At 52.1% G+C, this 16,315-nt stretch overlaps 1 protein-coding gene across 2 annotated transcripts in view; it reads left to right on the top strand.

Annotated features, from left to right (window-relative positions):
• The first annotated feature begins 2,831 nt into the window (after positions 1 to 2,831).
• The window catches only part of RASGRF1 (Ras protein specific guanine nucleotide releasing factor 1), a 130,098-nt gene continuing 116,614 nt past the window's right edge, over positions 2,832 to 16,315 (top strand). For both annotated transcript variants that reach the window (XM_008015697.3, XM_038010237.2), the window contains exon 1: positions 2,832 to 3,425. In XM_008015697.3, coding sequence (XP_008013888.1) covers positions 3,150 to 3,425 — 276 coding nt within the window. In that variant the 5' untranslated portion in view covers positions 2,832 to 3,149. The remainder of the gene's footprint in view (positions 3,426 to 16,315) is intronic.

Below are 16,315 nucleotides of genomic sequence, written 5' to 3'. Positions count from 1 at the left end.
AAGCCAGATTAAGACCCTCAATCCTGCAAACTCTGCTTCCATGAAGAGAGCAAATGAAAAGAAAAGATGCTCACAGTGCAGGGAAAATTAAGACTGAATGAAAAGCCTTAGCCATCTAGTCTATTTGCATTATTTGTGAAGAAAAATCAGCACCACTGAGTCCTTGGGGTCCCTAGGACTGGAGCGATGGCACTAAAGGGAGGACTAAGGTTAACAAGGCCAGTCCCTCCCCCAAAATGCTCCCACTCCAGGAACACAGGCCTGCCTCATTGTGCTCAGGACAGGGGCAGCTCCGTTCCTCCACAGCAGAGCTTCTCCGTGGATTCTTCCGTGACCTACACAAGGCTGCCTGGTTTCCAAGCCCTTCCCTAGGGCTCCAAACTAGGGTGTGTGTGTGTGTTTGTGTGTGTGTGGTGTGTGTGTGGTGTGCTGCATGTGTTGTGTGGGGTGTGGTGTGTGTGTGCAGCCCAGGTTTGGTGTGCGGGGTGTGTGTGTTTGGTGTAGTGTGTGTGGTGTGGATGGTGTGTGTGGGGTATGTGTGGTGTGTGGTCTGGTGTGTGGTGTATGTGTGGGTGTGTGGGTGTGGGTGTGGTGCGTGTAGTGTGTGTGATGTGTGTGTGGTGTGTGTGGTATGTGTGGTGTGTGTGTGGTATGTGGTGTGGGGAGTGTGGGGGGTGGAGTGTGTAGTGTGTGTGATGTTCGTATGGTGGGTGTGATGTGTGGGGTGTGTGTGTGTTGGGGTGTGGGGGGTGTGGGGGAATGTGAGGGATGTGTGTGTGGTGTGTGGTGTGTGGGTGTGTGTGGTGTGTGGCATGTGTGTGGTGTGTGTAGTGTGTGTGATGTGTGTGTGTGATGTGTGTGCGGTGTGTGTGGTGTGTGTGGTGTATGTGTATGTGTGGTGTGTGGTGTGGGAGGTGTGGGGGGTGGTGTGTATAGTGTGTGTGGTGTTTGTATGGTGTGTGTGATGTGTGGGGTGTGTGTGTGTGGTGTGTGTGATGTGTGTGTGGTGTGTGTGTGTGTGGTGTGTGTGTGGTGTATGTGTATGTGTGGTGTGTGGTGTGGGGAGTATGGGGGGTGGTGTGTGTAGTGTGTGTGGTGTTTGTATGGTGTGTGTGATGTGTGGGGGGTGTGTGTGGGGTGTGTGTGTGGTGTGTGTGTGGTGTATGTGTATGTGTGGTGTGTGGTGTGGGGAGTGTGGGGGTGGTGTGTGTAGTGTGTGTGGTGCTTGTATGGTGTGTGTGATGTGTGGGGTGTGTGTGTGTGGTGGGGGGTGTGGGGGGGTGTGAGGGAGTGTGAGGGATGTGTGTGTGGTGTATGGTGTGGGTGGTGTGTGGCATGTGTGTGGCGTGTGTGGTGTGGTATGTGTCATGTGTGTGGTGTGTGTCATGTGTGTGGTGTGTGTCGTGTGTGGTGTGTGGTGTGTGTGGTGTGTGGTGTGTGGGTGTGTGGTGTGTGTGTGGTGGGGGTGTGGGGGGTGTGGGGAGTGGTGTGTGTGTAGGCTGTGTGGTGTGTGTGTGGTGTGTGGGCATGTGATGTGTGTGTGGTATGTCGGTGTGTGGTGTATGGTGTGTGTGTGGTGTTTGTGTATGCGGTGTGTGTGACGTGTGTGAGTGTGCGTGTGTGGTGTGTGGTGTGTGGGTGTGTGGTGTATGGTGTGTGTGGTGTTTGTGGTCTGTGCGGTGTGTGTGGTGTGTGTGTATGATGTGTGTGTGTGGTGTGTGGTGTGTATGTGTGCGTGTGTGGTGTATATGGTGTGTGCTGTGTGTGAGCGGTGTGTGTGTGTGTGTGTGTGTGTGTGTGTGTCGGGGGAGGGGCGTCCGCGGTTTCCGTGCGGAAAGATGGTGTCTTGCCTTCGGAGGGCTGCGCGGGCACCCATCCCCGCTGCAAAGCGGCTTGCTTTGGGTCGGGGCGAGCCCGCTGCCCTCTGCGGCAGACGGCGATGCGCGCTCCCCGCTCCAGCTCCCGGCTCGCCCCGCAGCCCGCGCGCCCTCCCGGTGCAGCATGCGGGCGCTGTGACGTTCTCGGATAAATGCCGTGTAACTGTGTAGGCGAATGAGAGCTAAAAATAAGAACGGAAAATCTATCATTAAGGTATCATTGCGCCAGCGCAGCTATTTGAAGGCTCCCATGGTCCCCGGCGCCTGCGTTTGAAGCCCGCCTTCAGGCTTTGGGGGGTATTTGCAGAAAACTCCCAGCAGCGGCTCGCCAACCAGACCTCAGGGTGCAGGGCGGGTGGCGCCAGTAATTATGGCAACTCTCAAAATAAAATAATACAAAATAAAGTAACCAACGTTCACCAACCACCACCCCATCTCACCCCCTGTACTGTCCTCAGGTAGCTGGGGAAGCCGCCGGGAGTGCGGCCGGATGCTGGAATTCAGTGTGACCCGGCTGACTATGCAAAGACTAGGACTGGACGCTTTTGCAGCTCTATTTCGCCACCCACCTTCTTCCTTCCACCTTGTATTAGAAATAAAGCAGGGGATGGGGGAGCCTTTGGAGGAGAAAATGACAACTGGCACTTAACCCCAGGTCTACAGTGAGCCGCGGTGGGGCGCAAAGACGCAAACTCCCTGGTTGGCTAGCCTCCGGGGTCCCATTGGGTTAAACGAAAATTGATCTGATTTGCTTTTCAACATCCGAAGGAGAGAAGGGAAGATGAGGGGAGGGAGGACAGGGTTTGTGTGTGTGCGTGTGCGCGTGTGTGTCTGGGGAGGGGGAGGACGCGCCAAGGTGCAGCCTGCGCGCGGCTCTGCGCCTTGGCGGGGCTGCGTGCGTGTGTCTCTGTCCGCGCTGCTGAAACGGGCTCTTCGAGGGATCGGCGTCACATGACTCCGCCTGCCCCTCGCCAGCGCGCAGATCGCCAGTCCCTCAGTTTGCCCGGCGCCGGAGGAGGGTCGGGCGGGAGCTTCCGGGCACTGGGGCTCTGCGGAGCTGAGAAGAGGTTCCAGCGGGGAATAGTATATCTGGATTCAAGAAGCCGCGGCTCGGCGCCAGATCCTGGAGTGTAGATATTTGGGGGGAGGGGAGAGCGAGGGAGCGAGCGAGCGAGCGAGCGCCAGAGAGAGGCAGCGCGCAGGGCGCACAGACGGGGAGCTGCTGCGCGGAGAAGATGTAAGCGCGTGGGGTCTCGCTGGCCTCTGAGCACCATGCAGAAGGGGATCCGGCTGAACGATGGCCACGTCGCGTCCCTGGGACTGCTGGCGCGCAAAGACGGCACGCGCAAAGGCTACCTGAGTAAGCGGAGTTCAGACAACACAAAATGGCAAACCAAGTGGTTCGCGCTGCTGCAGAACCTGCTCTTCTACTTCGAGAGCGACTCGAGCTCGCGGCCCTCGGGGCTTTACCTGCTGGAGGGCTGCGTCTGCGACCGCGCGCCCTCCCCCAAGCCGGCGCTGTCGGCCAAGGAGCCTCTGGAGAAACAGGTGAGGCGAGCTTCGCGTCCTGACCTCCCCGCGTCCCGGCCGCGGCCCTGGGGGCTCAGGGCCTTCAGCTGGCTGATGGCGCTCGAACTTTGGTCCCTCTACTCTTGGCACCCTAGGCGCTCTCTGCACCCTCAGCAAGAGGGGAGGCTTGCTCCTAGCCGGGCGAGTGACTGCGGCGGGCAGAGGGGGCAGGGACTGAGGGCGGGGAGTAGATGTGGGCTGCGGCTGCCCTTCGCCGGACGAGCCCCGTGGGAGGCAGGTACAGAGGGGCTGACACCTGGAGATGCAGTGGAAGATGAGGTCCTAAGGACCAGACAGAGACGCTGAATCTGGACACACGTCCAGCCAAAAATGGTGCTCCCAACCCCCACTCCCACCACCCAGCCCTAATAGCCCCAATCATCTGCTTCACATCGGGAACGTGTAATTCCCCGCGCTTAGGCATGGGAAGGGCAAGACGGAGGCGTCCAAGCGCTGCCAGCCGTTGCCTCGCCGCAGCTGAGGGCGAAGAGCAGCCTGCGCTAGCTCCGCGGAGTTGGGCGGGGGTTGCGGGGCTACTCGGGTCGGTTCGGTACCATGGAACGGTGGTGGGCTACCAGCTGGCGGCCGCTGGAGCAACAAGCCCAAAGATTCCCAAGGACAGCTCTGATGCGCCGGTGCTAGGGCCAGGGCTGCTGCGGAGGCAGCGGGACAAGTGGGAGCTTCTCTCCTCCCCCCGCCCCCTGTGCCGCCGCCGCCGCCGCCGCCGCCGCCGCAGTCGCGGCTATAGCGCTGCGCTCCAGTTTCCTGAGCTGCAAGGCTAAAGAGCCAGGCCTGGATCTGACAGGGAGCCCGGGCCGGGTGGGGGTGAGCCTCTGGCCTGAAGGGAGGAGGGGCACCTGCAGAGAGAGCCACCTTTAAGCTTGGTGCGCTTTCCAAAAGCATCTGGTTCAGCCCCTTGCCTCTAGGAAGATAAAGCAGATGATAGTGTATCCTAAAATGCCGCTGCCGGCAGGAACCTGACATCCATAGGGCCCAAGGGCTGGTGATTACCTAGATGGGGACATTGAGGCCCAGAGAGAGAAATTCACTTGCCCAACGTCATGCAAGTAGTTGAGGCCGTCCCAATGTTCTGAAAAGACAACTGAGATCTCAAAAACCACTGCTGCATGAAGACGCAGACTGGTGGTGATTGAATTGAATTGGTTGAAATAAAAGCATCGCTTGAAGTCTTCCTCCCAATCGTCAGGACAGAGATCTGAGCTCAGTCTCTCTAGCACATCTCTTCCTTCCCTGCCCTCAGCCAATGAGTGTTAGGAGATGGTTTCTGAGGACTGGAAAGTGTGGACAGGAATTTTTGAGGGTGGGTCCCTGGAGATGACAAGCCATGTGGTGAGCAGAGACTCCCAGATGGAAAGAAGAGCGAAGGGCAGGCCGCTCCTTAAGCTTAAAGCTCACATGGAGCCTGGGGAACTCATGTGGAAGAGCCAGACCCAGGCCAGGCTGGAGAATTTGCTCTCAGCCCTTCAGAACTTGCCCCTCTCCAGCCAGTGTCCACCGATACCTACTGGGGGACTGCAGGCCAAGCCCCAGCCCCAGCCAGAACCCCCCTCCATCCCTTAACCCACTACACTAGACCCCAGAGCTGAGTTCCTGGGTAGGCAGGAAGGGATGGGTGGGGGAAGCCAAGTTGGTATGGGCTCATATTATCTGTTCTCAGCCCCCTGGACCTGAAGACAGACAGGCCTGAGACTGAATCTCAGTTCTACGACTTCCTGGCTGTGTGACTTCAGTTAACTTACTGAACTTCTCTGAGTTTCCATTTTGTAATCTACAAAATGAAGATAATAACACCTACCTTTCTGGGGTTTTGAGAGCCCTACATTAAATAATGTATTTGAAAGTATGCTCCCAATACATTTTAGTTAGATCTAGACGAATCATAGTTGAATCTGAATTATACCCACCTGGACAGAGCTATTTAGGTCACCAGATGTTAAACTTGAACAGGACCTCAGAGATACAGCCTTCCCATTTTACAGACCAAGAAACTGAGAGGCAAAGAAAGGGAGTTACCCAACAACGGAGTAAATCAGTGGCAGAATCAGACCTAGAATTCATCCAGTGCCTAAGAATTCCTGAAAATGAGACCCAACATTGATTTCAAATCATCCAACTCTTGGCCCAGGTATTGAATTATCCTAGCAGTAGATCATGGGATGAACATCAGTGCAAAACTAATTGATGAGATGCGCTCATGTTCAGAGCCGTTTCCCCGGAACACTATTAGTCAGAGATCCTCAGGTGTGTTCACAAGAGCAGCCCTCCTGACCCAAGAGAACAGAACATGATTAAAAGTAACAGATGATGGTTTGGCGCAAATTTTTGTTAGAGACTCGTACTTTAATCACCTATGTTTATATAGGTTCCATTTGCCTCTAGAACAACTTTGGCTCCTGTGGAAAACTAGATCCTGCTCCTTCGGGCTACACGTGTGTACAAAAATTCATCACTGTTTCTTTTCTCAATCTTGGAGTAAAATTGATGGTGCCAGCAGCTGCTCCGTGTTTCTCTTTGACTGGGTGCCCCATGGCATAAACCACAGAGCCTAGCGTGATAGGCCTAACTCCAGGCCATTCTTTGACCAGGTTTGAGCCTACAAGAAGCTTTGGCTCAGTCTGCTGGGCATGTACAGAATGCCTGAGTTGAGAGGCCTCTACGAAGCCATCTGTTTAACTAGACTAGCTGGTATCTAATGAAGAATTGGTTTCAGCAGGAAGCCATTTTACCAATGTCCAAGCAGACAGCTTCCTCCCAGAAGGGTCAAGGATGGTTTTTTAAGGAATAGAAACCAACTCTTGGCTGGGAACCCCTAAGTGGCTGGGACAGAGTCAGGAACTGTGCACATAGTAGATGCACAGGAAATGCACATTGAGCTGGACTTGTTAGCCTATCATATGTTAATTCCATATTTTATGTCCTCAGCCTAGAAGCTGATTGTCACAGGCCGTGAGCCCCTGAGGAAGACAGACATAGATAAGGGTGAGCTCCTCACCCTGTGAAGATGCTCTAATAGTGGGATATGCAAGGCGCTCTGGGAGCCCTGCCACCGAGCCTCAGGCCCATCCTAACATTGTGCAGTCTCGTCTGACTGTATCCAGCCCAGTCTGACTGCTTCTGGTGCAGCCCCAGTGTCCAGGAGCTCTATCCTGGGATCTTAAGGCCTCATGAAGACAGACTGGCACATCCATGCCCCCCATTCCATCTGGCAGCTGCAAGCCGCCTCCCTGGCCTGGACCCTTTGCTCAGCCCTGACCTCCTCTGCTCCCAGCCCTGTAGCCCACACACTGAAAGCCCAGGTGCTGTTGACTTAGCGCTTGGGTTCAGCTTCCCTAGAAGTTGGCCCTTGTTGTTCCATACCCTTCTTTGGCATGGAGTCCCCCAATCCTTGCTTTTCCCAGTCTGATTCCAAACTCCCTGAAATAGAATGTCCAGCCCCAGCTTCTCAGTAGGGTGCCCAGGCAAACTACCTCCAGCACTCCTTTCACCCTTCCCAACCAGGAAGGGTCAAAATGTGGGCACCAGGCTCTTCCTGATTCTCTTAGGACAGAAGAGACTCAGACAAATCCTTGCAGCCAGAACCTCAGAACCTGATGTTGGTGGAGGTCCCAGAAGCAGCTCTTAGTACCTATTATGTACCCACTTTGTGCCCTTCCCTAGAGACAAGACAAAGCCCCACTCCTGGTCCTCATGCACAGGACATATTACTGGTTGGTCTGGCAGATTCAGATCAACAACAGTCCTGAGGTTGATGGGTACACTTATTTTACAGATGAGGAAACAATTTCATCTGTGGCCGCCCAGCAAGGCAATGGCAGAAATGAGACACGTTCTCTGGCTTTCTCACTCTGTAGCTATTCTGTTGTCACCACAAAGCACACCCTCCTTGGAATTATAGCACATTCAACCTCTCAGCCAATCAGAAAAATGAAAAGCTAAATGTAGAAAAATAAGGTTGCTCCAAAAGCAGCAGCCCTTAGACACAGAACCCTGGGATGCTCCGAAAGCATCAGTGGCTCCCATTGCCTTTAGAAAAATATTCAAACTCCCGACCATGACCTGGAGTACCCAGTGAGATCCACCCTTTGCTGGCCTCTCTAACCCAGAGCCACCCATCCCACTCCCCTCCTTCCTCATCCTGATCAGGCCACCACTTTTCAGAGCTGCATATGCCTCCCCTTTCCTATCTCAAGGCTGTGGCAGAAGCCGTTCCCTCCACCTGGAATGATCTCCCACCAACCATGCCCTTAGAATGAACAGCTGCTTCTTCTCCTGCAGGTCTTAGCCTAAACGTCGCCTCCATCATCACATGCATTTACAGCACTGGACTCTTCATTCATACAGTTGATCACAGTCTGTGATTACTTCATGTATTTGGCCAGTTGCAAACCATCCTTCTTCCTATTAGAACATAAGCACCAGGTGCGCAGGAGGCAGGCAGAGGCAGGAGACTAATCAGGGGCTGCTGAAACCCAGAGTCCAGGTGAGAGAGGTGGAAACCCTGAGAGGATGAAGGAACGGGGTCTTTACGATTAAAAAGAAAAACAAAACTTTACCGAGAGAGACTCAGGTGGAAAATTAGCAAGACCTGCCATCCCATTGGTTGTAACAGAAAAGAAGACAGGATCAAACATGATGTCCATGGTTCTGCCTGAGGCCGCCAGGCAGATGCGTGTCACCTGTAGAGAGGGGAGAGCTGAAGACAAGCAGGTTTATGGGCAATGGAAGATGATGAGTGGCAGTGATCTCATCACATTTAATCTCAGGGAGGTCACATTTGAGATGCCCAATGGCAGAAAAGGGCTTTAGTGGCCCCCACTCTCCAGTGTGGTAAGGACACTTATTACAGAAACCAGTGGAGCCCCATAAGGAGGACAGTGGGTGGTGTGTGCTGAGGGCGGTGGACCGAACAAAAGGGCACGGGCAGAGGCTCAGCAGGTGGCAGCCCTGTTGTCCAGAGCCCAGGGAATGAAGTGATGTGGCTGCCACGTGCACCGCAGGGGATGTGCAGGCTGGCTGAGGATAGTGGCAGCTGGGCAGAGCCTCATGAGGTCACTTTGGGGTATGGCTGCACTCAACGCTTTCACAGCCCGGCCTGGCTGGTCAGCCTTTTCCTGCACTTCTTCAAGGGCAACTAGCCAGCAGTGGGAAGTTGAATTTGGTGGCTTGTCCACACTAGGATTTCAGTTTTCAACGCTGCCAGGCAGGTGCCATCACTCCTCCTTCATAGGATTTGCCAAAGCTGCAGAGAAGAAGTAGGGTTTGAACCTTCTCTCCCACTGGGTCACTGTGGACAAATCCTCAACTTCCCTTCATCGATGCCTTTCTGCCTCATTCTGAGGAGCCCTGGAGGCCACACTCCCACATCAATCAGAGCAGTCCCATTTTTAACTGTTTTATATATTAGGTTTCCACGTGAGATTTTATCTTTCCCAATGCTTTAAAAAGCTTGCCCTTCACCATGAGTTATTACTAAATGCCCTTCAACTCTGCCATGCTATGAATGCAGATTTAAATGTACATAATTTTGTAGCAGGATGTTTCAAAACGCCAGATCGAAAATACTGAATGACAATAAATACCATTTATTGAGCATCTGCTGTGTGCCAGGCACCAGAGTGCATGTTTTACATATAGCTCTTCCCTTAATTATTCCAACAGCCCTGTGAGGTTCTCACTATTTGCCCATTTTCTAGATGACAAAACTGAGGCTCAGAGATGTTAAGTAAGTTGTTCAAAGTTACAGGGCAAGTACATGCAGAAGCTGGCCCATGAACCCAGAAGGTCTTCCTGATTCTAAAACCTGAGCTCTTCATCCACAAACAGCATGAAGACTGGCTGGGGACTGTTATTCCTTGCTGTCTATTACCAAAATACATGGAGAAAGAAAGAGAATTAACAGCAGGTGAAAATATGTCACAGTCGCGCCAGTGATTTTTGTGAAGGCGGCTTTTGTTTCTGCTTGGGTGGGAACTTTGCAACTCTGAATCCCCTGAGCATTGATGGGAAGCGCACCAAGGCAGGCATCCACGCCCCACAATCCGGTTTCCCTGGAATCTGTGGGAGCGTGGAGCCAGTGCCCGTGTGCGTGCAGCCAAGAACAGAACTCAGCCCCCTGATGTTTATGCAGGAGCACTAGTGACGCGTGGACTTGAGAGAGGTCCAGAACACTGCCAACGCCCAAACACTTCCGTGAGGGCGACTGTCGTGCAGGGAGCAGCTGGGAGGTGTGGGCACCCCCACTCTCTGTCCCCGACTCAGAGAGGAGAATACAGCCCCTCACACACACAGCCTTCATTTCCAGCCTCCAGTCTCCCTCACTGAGGAGTGATTTTGCCCCGATAGTGAGGCAGCATAGAGACTTTCCAGCCATTGAGACCCAACGTTAGATCCTGGCTCTAAATCTCGGCTCTGCCACCTCCTAGCTTGGGAAGGCTTTTAAGTTCTCTGAGTCTCAGTTTCTCCATCTCTGTGTTAAACTACATGCTGTTTGGAAAGCCCTAGCACAGAACAGTAGGTGTTATCAGTAAATTGTAGCAGCTGGGGCTTCGGCTTCCACCTTTATGACAAGACTGTTCTTCACTAGAGCAGTGACCTAGGTCCCTGGGGTCTCTCGCAGGCTGGAAGCAAGTCAACACTGAGCCCTGACTCTGCATATGAAAATAGGATGGAAATCTTAGCTCAAAGAACCTGCGAGTTCCTGAAAAGGTCTGAGCAAGCAAGCCCCTACCAAAGGACAGGTGATTGCTGTGGGAGCTTCCTTTATCCCTGTGGACAAACTATCACCAAGCCCTGTTAGTTTTTCCTCCTGGGTATATCTCTCAGAGCTGTGCCATCTGTTCCTCTCTTCCTCCACCACTCTGGTCCAGATTGGGATCACCTCTCACTTGGACTCATCTTACGCAGTGGCCTCCTGACTGGTGTGTTGGTCAGGGTAGGTTGGGTTGTGCTGTAATAACAACCAACCCCCAGATCTCCATCAGCACAACTAAGACTCATCTCTTGCTTGTGCTTTACGTCCCATGCAGCTGGCAGGAGGCCACTGCTCGTGATGATCACTCAGGGACCTGGACTGGTAGAGACTTGGTCCTGATGCCAGCCTCCATGGTCCCCTCCACTGAGGAGAGGGAGGGTGACAGATCTCTCATTGGCTTTTCCCAGAAGGGATCCACTCTGACCGCAGTTCACTAGACAGGGTGAGCCACCTGGCTTCATTTCAGAAGAGGTGCAGAAGTGCAGACCTACTGTGTTCCTGGACACAGAGCGCCAGAGAGGATATGGTGCTAATGGTATCCACTGTCCCCACACATGCGCTGTGCCCCCTCCCCAGTCCACTGGCCTCTCTGCAGCCAGACCCACCTTTCTAAAATGCAAATCTGATCATCAGGAACACACACAGTAGCTGAAGAGAGGTTTTATGGTGATTTCATGAGGACACGGATAGTGTGTGGTGTGAGTGTAAGCTCGGAGCTTACAGGGGCAGGATCCTTGCCTGGCCTCCCCTCCTTTCATTAAGCTCAGTGACTCTGTTATTCTTGACCAAGCATCACAGAAGCATTTTGGCCACCAGGCTTCCCTGGAATTAACAAGGGAGAGGATTTTAAAGGTTAAAGTGTCCTCCTGAGATGTTAACACTCCATTGACAGCCTTTACTCGACAGAGATTTACCAGTACCTCCAAGGAGCCAGGCCTATGCCTCCTTGGCGCTGGGAGGATGGGACAAACAGCAGGGACCCTCCCTGGAGGGGCTTGCCATTCAGTGAGGGGACAGTCTGTGAACAGACAGTGACAATGCAGTGTGATCCTTGCTGGCACACCAGAGAGCCAAGGAGGGGTGGGAGCTATGGGACTCCAGTGAGGGCACTTCCCCCAGCCCCAGGGTGTGGGGGGTGATTAGGGACATATAGGCTGCAGGGGACACCAAAGCTGCCCTAAAAGCCTGTGTGCTATGTCACAAAGCTCAGGTCTTCCCAGGCCCAGTGTGGAGCCAGTGCAGGGCTCTGAGTGAGAAACGGGCGGCTCCGATCTGTGCGTTAGGAAGATACTGCAGAGTGAGAATGAACAGGAGAAAACCCGTCTGGAGGCAGGAAGCCAGTTCAGAGGGAGCTGCAGAACTGAGCAGTAGCAAAGGCCTGCATTTGGGAAGTACCGTGAGCACTAAAGATCTCCCCTCCACTCCCATCCCAGCCTGTGACTCAGCCACTGAAGCCTGTGCTGTAGTAGTGGCCCACTAAAACCGTCCAGAGCTCAAGAACCTGAGACTCTGCAGCCCCATGCCCTCTGCCCCATGCCCTCTGCCCCATGCCCTCGGGGGCTTCCCACATACTGGGTTTGGGGCGGCAGTGGGAATGTCAAATTCTCATCCCATGAAAACTTCAAGTGTTGTCTCCACACCTTCCAAGCCAGCCACCCACTCAGATAAAGCACCTTTTCAGATTACAGAGTCTTTTTCATGATTAGCATTTCATTTAACCACCATAGTAACCCTGCAGTTACTGTGGTTCTACATAAGAGAGGCACATCCTCATTTGACAGAGGAGGCTTGAATAGACAGAGTTCATTCTCTTCACAAATACCCATTGAGTGTCTATTTTGTGCCAGGCACTGAGCTCTCACTGCTAAATGTCAGAATCTTCACCAGGCCTCCTGGTTCTAGGTCGATAAGGTCAGTGGACATGAGGCCGGTTGTTAAATGAGGTAATTTATACCCTAAAGACTAGATTTTACTAATCCATCAAGGCTAATGCAATTTCTTTCCCCGGAAACATGAGATAATTATTTTCCAAAAGATACTTCCTAGTGGAGCTTTTTTTTTTCAAACTGGAAAATCCAACTCAGATCTTAAAATAAAGTCCTTTCAAAATCAGTTTTAGAAGAATGAATGAATTTTTGGTAACCTTAGCTGGTGTTCCAAAACTCCATATAGAAATTTAGAGAAACCTGATCAAGGTGAACTTTTCTTGCTAGACTATATAAGTGAAATATAATCAACTTTGTTTAGATGCCTCTTGGGCTTTTAGCCAAACTCAAGAAATTAGTGAAATCATTTGGAAGAACCTGTTCACATGTAGTTCTCAGCCTGCCCAGTTTCCCTGTGCCCTAAGCCTGCAGCTGCCCTCCCACCCCCTTTCCTCCTCAATGGGCCTTCCTGCCCCCTCACTGCACTAGTAGCCACCCCAGCTCCCTTCACTCCTGGTCACATCTGCAGGCAGCAAGGAATTGGGGTTAGGGGGAAGGGCTGGTGTTTCAGAAGGAAAGCCAATATTGGGTGGGCATCAGTGAGGAGAAGCAAGTAATTACATCTTAGTTTCCTGGTAGCCTGAGCAAGGAGGGAAACAGGCTGGTTATGAGATAGTCATTGCCGCATGGAAAGACAAAGTCCAGTTGCTCAGACAAGAGTACTTGTGTCCCCGGAGCTTGCATATGGGGGACCAGCAGGGAAATGATGATGACCTTAAGGGTAGAGGCACTGCCAGTATAGGGCCTGCCCCCATGAGCAGCATCTGCTGTCTCTTAGGGGTGGCTGAGTGTGCAGCTTGGAGAAGCCTAGGGAATGGATGGGCAATTTGAGCCTCTTAAATAGCCATTGCCTTCTTTTATTTTAAATTTTAGGATTGGTAATGCATTTCAATAGCTCAACATTCAAAGAGACAAAAAAGTATACAGTGACAATGCTCCTTTAATGACTCTGTTCACTTCCCTAGTGGCCATTATACCAGTTTCTCATACATTCTCCCAGAGGGATTATATATACATACACACACACACACATATATGCAAACATCTGTCTATATGCATGTGTGTATAGTTATATAAATTGTAACACAGTCTGCACCATGTTTTTCTATTTTGTGGAGAGGATTCTCTGTGAGTACATTGATCACCATTCTTTTTTATGGCTCTATAGTATTCCATGGTGTGGATATGCTATCATTTTTTTGACCAGTCTCTTCTTGAGGGATATTTAGGTAATTTAAAGTCTTTTGCTTATTAAAGTAAATATCCCTGCACATGGGCCATTTCCAACCAAGTTTTTGACAGAAGCTGAAGGGCAGATACATCCATACTGAAGTTCGTACCTTCATTCAGCAACTATGAGAAAAGGGGCTGTTGAAAAGGGGAGGGCAGGCTGGCTAAGGCATCATCACAGATTGAAAGATGTTTGTGCAGGACCAGCCAAGTGTAACAGCCACCAGAACCCTGTTTCATCTGTAGCCATGGCGCCCAGGTCCTGAAGCAATTTACATTAAAACAGAGACCCTTCCGCAGGCAGAGACCCTACACTGACATGGGCCCCCAGGCCTTGGGTCAGGCACAGCCTCGTCCAAGGTTGATTCTGAAAGAGGGGGGCTTTCAAGGGGTTCTAAGCCCTGAGGTTGCAGTCACTTCCTGAATCTCCTCCCACCTACTTCCTCTCAACTCCCAGTGAGGCCAGGCAGGGAGGATGAGTGAACACGTTGCATGGCACCCAGGAGGTCAGTCTCTGGCCGCAGGCCTCTTCCTGGGCTGGTTTGGGGCCCAGAGTGACATATGGCTTAGGCCCTAAAGGCAGGGAACCTGGACAAAGACCTGAGACAGGCACTGAGAACAGGGACAAAGCAGAGGTTCTAGTGCAGCCACCAGGGCCCAGGAAGACTCAGACTTGAGAACTCAGAGTCCGAGTTTGGGCAGAAAGAAGCCAGTTGGAGCTAGGAAGGAGGTCACAAAGTGGGGTCCTGACCCTGTGTAAAACCACAGCTCTGGTTAGCTGGCCCTAACCGGAGCAGCAGAGTGGGACCTGGTAAGGGGTGGGACCAGCCAAGAGTAGTGGCATCTATCCCCAAGCCCACCCCCCCCCACCCCTTCTCTCAGAGGAGGCAACAAGCAGAGGCCCAGGCAGCAGGTCTGAACTCCCGAAAGCAGGATGAATTGGAGGGGCAAGGAGATCAGAGGGGACTGTTTGATGGTCCAGGTGGGTAATGATGAACCCCTGAAGCAGGCATGGCAGTGAGGATGGGGAAAGGCACAGATTCCAGAAATACTAGAGAGGAAAAACAGATACAACTGGCAGCCAGTGACACAGCGGGAATAGGAGAGAAGCAGGAACTGAAGATGATGTGCAGGATGCCACAAACACCGACTCCCTATAACCCACTGATCTTGCATGGCTGTGGCCTTTCTGGTTATGAGCCCCTCCCCACCACGTCCTCAGGATGGCGGCTGGATCCTACATTGTGTGTGTGTGCGCAGGCATATGAATGCTCATGCATGTGTGTTTTCTAGTAATGTGCCACTGCTAGGTTGATTACACTCATCGTTTGACCTTGTAAATGAATCCAGTGGTTTACAAAACACTATTTCAGCCTTTTCATGAATGAGGAGCTCCCACAATGTTGTCCTAAACAACCCCGTGAGGTGGGTAATATTGTCCCCATTTTGTGAAAGAGGAAACTATCCACAGAAGTGAAGAGGTGTGTTGAAGACCCCAAGGCTAAATGATAAACAATAAATTTGAACCCAGGTCTGATGACTCCAAACCCTGGCAGACCCCACAACCCCAGGGCCCCAAAGTGGACTCCCTGGAACACTGGTTTTATGGAATATTGATAGCGCTTCCCAAAAAATGAAAACAAAAATATTCCATGGGGGTTCCAGAAAAGACTCCTTATGGAAGGACTGCTCTGTGCCCTGTCCGCTCTCCCTGAAGAGGCACAGATGACTTTGATGAAAAACAAGTCCCCCCAACCCCTTCCAGTCAGCTCCATTGCCCATGCCTGAGGGGTATATTCAACACCACCCACTTTGTGGCTTTTGCTATTAACCAGTTAATAAGCTGGGCTCCTGGGCAGTAGTGACAAATGCAGTCAGTCACCCATTCAGTCAACCAGGGCTACCCTGTGCCCCGGCCAAGGCATGGTGCCAGGCTCCAGGGAGAGTTCTTGGTCAGGAATCATTTCTTTGAAAGGAACAGGAGTCTTTTGCTCCAAGCAGCTTAAGCAAGAGAGGACTATCCTGGAAGAAACACAGTGGTAATTGATGGAACCCAGGGAGAAAATTAATGTCTGGGTCTCCATGGCCTGAACACCTCCACCTGGCCTTGCCCCCACCACTTGAGTTCCATCACCTCCTCTTGCCACTTTCTCTGAGACCCTTTTGCTTCCTTCTTGGTTTCTTACTTGCACTTAGAGCTCAGCACACGCAGCTCATCAGCCTGGTCTCTCTGTGCCACTATGCCACATTCCCAGGAGCCCCAGATGGGTGACCCCTGGTACACATCCACTGCTGCTCCAGGCAGTTGCATCCAGGACCATGGGCCTCTGAGAGGGCATGAGGGGCAGGGGAGAAGTCCTGCATTTCTAGTATGACAACAACCACGTTGCTCCTCCCTCAGGGATTCCAAGCTCTGGGTGATTATAACCAGCTGGGGGGTTTTCAAAAAGACCAATGCCTGCAACCTCCCCTCCCCTCCCCACCCACCACTCTGTTTTAATGGATCTGAGAAGGGACTTGAGCGACGGTACTTCTTTAAGTTCCCAGACATCGCTAATGTGTAGCCTGGATTGAGACTATGGGCTGTAGCTGGAAAGATAATCAGAACATCATTATGAGTTGAGAATGGCCTTGATGGCACATGATGGGGTTCTATCTGAGAGCCCCTAGCAGCTCGCCCATTAGGAAGAACCACCATGCCTTTCTGAAAGCATGTATACAGCTGGCATGCGTGTTGTCATTGATGGCTGCAAAGTGAACCATGTCTGGCTTCTAGTGGAGGCTAAATACCAGTTGAATTAATGAACAAGAAATGACTTGGAGAGTTTGGCATGGGAAATTTTCACTCTAATACCACGTGTATAGAATTGACCAAGGCAAGT

Source organism: Chlorocebus sabaeus, chromosome 26 (assembly GCF_047675955.1).
Source record: "Chlorocebus sabaeus isolate Y175 chromosome 26, mChlSab1.0.hap1, whole genome shotgun sequence".
In the NCBI taxonomy this organism is placed as follows: domain Eukaryota; kingdom Metazoa; phylum Chordata; class Mammalia; order Primates; family Cercopithecidae; genus Chlorocebus; species Chlorocebus sabaeus.
Note: the sequence above shows the minus strand (reverse complement) of the source record. Positions and strands in the feature narration are given on the sequence as shown.